The sequence below is a fragment of the Salvia miltiorrhiza genome, chromosome 5 (assembly GCF_028751815.1).
Source record: "Salvia miltiorrhiza cultivar Shanhuang (shh) chromosome 5, IMPLAD_Smil_shh, whole genome shotgun sequence".
In the NCBI taxonomy this organism is placed as follows: Eukaryota; Viridiplantae; Streptophyta; class Magnoliopsida; order Lamiales; family Lamiaceae; genus Salvia; species Salvia miltiorrhiza.
Genome location: NC_080391.1, coordinates 55,225,277 through 55,231,628, shown reverse-complemented (window position 1 = coordinate 55,231,628; position 6,352 = coordinate 55,225,277). Strand labels below are relative to the sequence as shown.

Sequence of the window (6,352 nt, the reverse complement as noted above, 5' to 3'; positions counted from 1 at the left end):
ATGTAGGATCATAAAAGGTAAATATAAAAGAATGTTTTCTTACTAAATTTAGAAGTACAATAAATTTTAGACACTCCGTGCGACGCTCGAACATAACATGTTGATGGACTATATTCAATCTAGTAAATCTTATTTAAATTTGCTATGTTTTATTAATATAATTTAATAAAGTTGTATCCAAAATCAAGATTCACATTGTTTGACACGCACGCTACACCATAATTTGAGGACCATCCTAGTTACTTTGTTGTCACCACATATATGTGTATGTGTTAGTATGTTTTATTAAGCAAAAAAAAAAAAAAAAACATATAAAAGACAAAGTTGCATGCATAATAGGATGGTCCAAAATAACCCAAAACAAAACTACATGCTAGGACAAATCAATTGTAAATAAAGTGTGGATTCCTACTTGCCAATAGTATTATAGATGCGCTTCATTTGCATTATTGATAAGATGTTGATTGAATATTTTTATTCTTTAAGATAAGAAATTTTCTAATTTTATTTTTTTTAATGGGATATCAAGCAAAAATAATTTAAATGATAGAAATAATTAAGAGCCTTGAGATATCCTGAAGTTTCAATCCATCAAAGTAAAGAATGGATTAACCTTACTATTTTTATCTATTAGGGCTAATCCTTCAAAGTGTCCGACGTTTACTTTGCATGATTGATAAGATGCACGATTGAGTACTTTTATTCTGAAGACGTAGGATTTTTTCAGTCTCACCATTTTAATGGAATAAGAATCAAGCAAAACTAGTTCAAATGATAGAAATAATCAAGGCATCTTGGAATATTCGAAAGTTTCAATCCATCAAAGTAAACAAGGGATTAGCCTTATTATTTCTAGGATATATTAATGACCCGTAAAACCACAAATTTTAGGCATATTCTGATTTTAACCTCTAACAAAAGATTATGCTTGTATAACTACGAACTTTGGGCATTTTCTGGGTTTTAACCTCTAACAAAAGATTTTGCTTGTAAAATTATGATAACTTTTAATTATTTCTAATTTTAACTACGTGAACAATATTCGATCACATACACGGCATTTTAATCTTACATGGCTTATAACTTGTTGATTACTGAAGCTTCAATAGAATAATTGTATGCATTGAAAATGAGGTATTGAAAATACCTGATGTTATTGAAATGATTTTGCTTCTCAAAATGCTAGAACATCTAAATTATTTCAATAACTATTGATTATTGTTTTTTATTGCATTATAGATTAAAGTTGCGTAATTACACAAGTGTAGATGACGATTATGCCCCTAGTTTTAGCTGGTAATAAAGAAAAAAAATCGAAGCTCTACTTTCAAAAAGGCTCAATTTTTATTTATTTTTCGCCTAGGGCCCTCGAAATGTCATGGCCGGGCCTTGCCAGTACCACTAAATTTAAGTTGATCTTTATATATAGTCCACTATCAACATAGCCTTCCTGCATGCAAACACCTCATATCCACCTCTTCCCCCCTCCCTTACCCCACCCCCCAAAAAATGGTTAGGTCTCCATGCTGTGATAACATAAGCTTGAAGAAGGGGCCATGGACAGCTGAAGAAGATGATAAACTCTTAGCTTACATTCAAGAACATGGCCATGGAAGCTGGAGTTCCCTTCCCTCTAAAGCTGGTAATTTATTACTACAAATTATATATCCATCTTTCATGCATGCAATGCCATGAATCACCCTCCTTTTCCCGATTATTTCATCACTCGAAAAATAAAATAAAAATAAAAAATAGAAAATGAGTTTGATGAAATGTAGGGCTCCAAAGATGTGGGAAAAGCTGCAGATTGAGGTGGACTAATTATTTGAGGCCTGACATCAAGAGAGGCAAGTTCAGCTTACAAGAAGAGCAAACTATTATCCAACTCCATGCCCTTCTTGGAAACAGGTTAATTTTGTCTTAATTATTCAAGATCTTCTATTCTTGAGAATAATTAGAAAAACAAAATTTTTGCAATTAATAAATCCATGCTGTCACATTGTGTTTTATTTAATTTATAAAAAATTAAATATGATATTTTATGATAATTTATTTTTATAAATAAAAAAGGAGTTTAATTACTTTACTATATTGTAGCTATTTATTTTTCTTTTTATAAATTTTTATTTTTATTTTTTGTAAATAAAAATTATAAAAAAAATAACTAAATTGTGAACAATACAGTAAAATAATTAAATCCCTTTTTTGTTTATAAAATAATTTAAAAATTTTCCTACTTAACTAGCGTGTGAGCAGCCACATTATGTTAACATCACTCTAAACAAATTATGATATTATGAGTAGTATACACCACATATATTTCCATGAAAACCAATATTCTATGAGGATATATAGATGTTCAATTATGAAAAGAAGAAGAAGAAATAAATTGCATATATATTAATGTGATGAATGTGATAGAAGGAAACATGTGTGTACAATTGAACTATATACATATATGTTTCAAGTAAAGCTTCCTCTAGTACCACAATAGTGTGTGGCCCGATTATAAAGTGTGTCGGCTACCTCTAGCTAGATTTCTGGATTTATACAATATTATTATTACATAATGACAAAATTGTATTCCATAAATATAATAATAATATTTTTTTTTTATAATTTGATGGATAGATGGTCCGCGATTGCAGCTCACTTGCCGGGGAGGACTGACAACGAGATCAAGAATTATTGGAATACTCGTCTTAAAAAGAGATTGGAAAAAATGGGGATTGATCCAATCACTCACAAGCCCCAAAATCTTGCCCTAAATTGCTACCAATCCAAAGAAATAGCCAACATTAGCCACATGGCTCAATGGGAGAGCGCTCGGCTCCAAGCCGAGGCTCGGCTTGTTCGGGAATCCAAGCTCATATCCAACCCCTACTACCCCCACACCGCCGCTCCAACGCTGCTAGCACAAATGCCGTCGCCCCGGCCTCCGTGTTTGGACATACTCAAAGTGTGGGAATGGACTAATCCGGGTAAGGGCATTTCTTCCATGATTCTCAACGGCTTTCCTCCCTCCAAAGCGGAGGAGAGCTTGCTCCCGACACCGACTGTTGGTTTTTCTGACGGAATTTCATCGTTCATCGACGTAAATTCCGTCAGAAATGATCAGAATGGGGTGGGGGGCAGTATGGGGAATTTGACGGAACTCGATGATTGTAATTATGTTGATCAAGAGTGCTTAGGGTTTCCTAGCTTCATCGATGGCCTAGATCTCCCACGGGGCGTCGGAAATTCCAATAATGCCCTCGGAAGTGGTTGGGGAGCTCTTGAGGAGGGGAAGGCTAGTTGCTGGAGCAACATGTTTCAAGATTAAACTAGAGCTAAATCAGATATATAATTAATTAATACTATATATACATAATTTTTACTAATAATTGGAGATTTCGCTAATTAAGTCCTTGGCTAATTAAGTAGTGGTCTATGTTTGAATAGTTTCTTTCTAATCAATGTAAATGTACCTTGTTTTGTTAGTAGATATATTGGATGCAATGTTTTGTTTGCTGATGTTATTATGTTTTTTTTTTTCATAAATTTAAATGATGTTATTATGTTGGTTTTATGAGTTTAATTATTTATGGAGATAATTACTAATATTCGAATCATTTAGGAGTATGCCTTTTTTTAATTCTAGTTTGGTGTCCCTTTGTAGTGTCAACAAACAGTTTGCTCGTGTCCTTTGTTTTAGTTTTCCTACAAATAAATCAAATTAATTACTCCCCCGTCCTGCGAAACTTGAATAATTTCTTTTGAGTACGGATTTTAAGGAGTTAATATTTTGTGTGTTAAGTGTGGTGGGTGAAAAACTAAATAATTAAAGAGTAAAAAAAAATTCTTATAAAAAAAGTGCTCAAACTTTACGGAACAACTTAAAAAGAAATACAACTCAAAATTCGTGGGAACGGAGGAAGCATTTCTTTTGGAGTGGCTTCAATTAGAGTTCAAACTCTTAAATTTCTCGCAATTTTAGTCGTCCTTTAATGTCATTTCTGACATATCATGCATGATTGTACATGCAATGCCGGCCTATTATTTATCTTTCCCCAACTCAATAAGATTAATTTTTTTTTTTAATTTTCAAAATTCTATTTATATTTTACTCTTGTATACGTATATTTTGCCTTGAAAGACATCTGCCATGTATCACGCTCCTAGTGAGCACGTAGCTTGTAGCCATATTATGTAGTCTAGATTTGAACTATGTTTTTTTATATATAAAGAATTATTATTGCATGATATAATAAAACGTAGTATTATAAGTTACTATCATCAGATTCCATCAAATTAAGTTATTATTATTATTACAATAAATTTTCATTTATTAATAAAAAATAAACTAATTTAAAAAGTATATTTTGAAATATTCTTTCTTTACTGCATAATAGAGTAGATTGTGAAGTTTGTGCCCCTGAGGATATTGCTAGACGCCTTAGTCGTTTAGAGGAGCAAGTTAGTCTGGGGATGCAGATGCTCTCAGACGCCCCGGTCAAGCGAGGCCGTGGACTTCCGAAGGGCACGGAGAATGTCATGGAAAGGGAGCCTATGCAAGCAGTTCCAGAAGGCAGTATAAAAGGTCGACTCTTTGGGGAAAGGGTTCGGACTCTAAGGGGATTCCGTGGGTGAAATGGTCTGATCTCTGCGAGGATAAAAGTGAAGGGGGGATGGGGTTTTCAAACCTGGAATGGTTTAATGAAGCGCTGGTCATGAAATGGCTCTGGAGATTTCTTGTGGGGAGGGAGAAACTTTGGGCACAGGTTGTTAGATCAGTACATGGTGAGCTCGAATGGAGGGACGAGGGCTTGAAACTGACGGGAAACCGAGGAGGTAGGAGAGGTTGGTGGCCAAAGATTGTTGAGTTAGGCGCGGGACCGGAAGGGAAGATTTTTGTGAATAATCTTGTTCGCTCGATCGGGAACGGGAAAGATACGTTATTTTGGGAGCATAGGTGGGTCGGTCACAAACCACTTAAGCTCGCCTTTCCTAGACTTTTCCAACTTAGTGTTGAGAAGGAAGCGGCAATCAGTGATGTGGTTGCTGGACGAATTCAGAGTGGAGTTGGGACTTTAAATGGAGAAGGGAATTATTCGATAGGGAAAAACTCATGGTCAATGAATTGTTGTCTGTCATTTCAGGTACTACCCTTGTGGCAAACAAAGACGATGGATGAGTTTGGACTGCTTCCAAGGAGGGAGTGTTTACCACTAGTTCAGCTTACAAAGCGATCAAAGAAGCGAGGAAAAAGGAAGAGGAGAGCAGCTTGTACAATCAAAGAGCAGTGAAAGCTTGGCTGATCTGCGCCCCTCAAAAAGTTAAGGTAACGGCATGGAGAATTTTTCGGAATAGGCTGCCTACCTGCGACAACTTGAGCAAGAGAAACATTCCGCTTGACGACATGGAAACCATGTGCAATGCTTGCTGCCAGGAAAAAGAATCGGCGGACCACCTGTTTCGCTCCTGCCCGAAGACAGAAATGATCTGGAACGAGATTCAGAATTGGACTGGGCTCTACACCGCTCGGGCGGACTGCATTGAGGCGCACTTCCACTCCTTTATTCACAAGGGCAGAGGAAAGAACAGTAAGAAATTCCTTGAGGCTCTTTGGACTTGCACCACTTGGCTTATTTGGAAAGGTCGTAATGAGAGTAGATTCCAGAACAAGAACTGGGAAGTCAAGAAAATGCTGGGCGAAATCAAAGCGAGGCTATGGAGTTGGAATAAGGTTTTTAATCTGTTAGATGTGGAGATTAATTTTAGCTGTTGGTTCTCCAATTCTATTTCCCCTTTTCTGTTGTAATCAGTTTGGTACTTCTGGTACCATGAACTTTCTCTAATAAAATCCTTTTTCTGATAAAAAAAAAGTATAAAAGGTCGACTCAGGAATGCGAACGAAATGAGTTATAAGTCGAGGAAGTTTGTGGTTGATCTTAGCAATATGCCTTCTATGCGTGCAATGAATATAGTATTATCCATGGTCGTTATGACGACATGGATGATTATCCTGTTTGGTCATATAGAGGTCTTTGTTGTTTACTTGTGCTTTTGCTTGAGTATCTTTTTGTTTAACGATCTCTTTTTTAGTTCGTGCCCTTAGTCTGCGTCTTGTGCTTTTAAGGAATTTCTTTTAGTCTGCCCTCTATTTAATAAAAGAGTAGACTGTGAAGTCAATTTTGTTGGACGGTACTATTAAATATTCGTGAATTTCTAGTTTTAATATCATCAATATTCATCGCTTTTTCTTTTTTAATTCTTTATCACTTCGATTTAATTATTTATTTATAATTTTACTGTGGAAGGCCAATTGGCATGTATAGTGGCGCACAAAGGTCAATTAATGCTCCACAGATTG

The 6,352-nt window shown here is 35.5% G+C and overlaps 1 protein-coding gene across 1 annotated transcript; it reads left to right on the top strand.

Moving 5' to 3' along the window:
• The first annotated feature begins 1,499 nt into the window (after positions 1-1,499).
• LOC131025189 (transcription factor MYB106-like) lies at positions 1,500-3,530 on the top strand. Its single transcript, XM_057954831.1, has 3 exons — positions 1,500-1,642; positions 1,779-1,908; positions 2,632-3,530. Exons 1-3 carry the CDS (start codon positions 1,510-1,512, stop codon positions 3,320-3,322), a joined length of 954 nt encoding a protein of 317 aa, XP_057810814.1. The 5' UTR covers positions 1,500-1,509; the 3' UTR covers positions 3,323-3,530.
• Positions 3,531-6,352: the final 2,822 nt, after the last annotated feature.

Coding starts and splice junctions, on each gene's coding strand:
- LOC131025189 (XM_057954831.1), top strand. CDS start 1,510: ATGGTTAGGTCTCCATGCTGTGATAACATAAGCTTGAAGAAGGGGCCA. Junction 1,643..1,778: donor TTCCCTTCCCTCTAAAGCTG/GTAATTTATTAC, acceptor GATGAAATGTAG/GGCTCCAAAGATGTGGGAAA. Junction 1,909..2,631: donor CATGCCCTTCTTGGAAACAG/GTTAATTTTGTC, acceptor TTTGATGGATAG/ATGGTCCGCGATTGCAGCTC.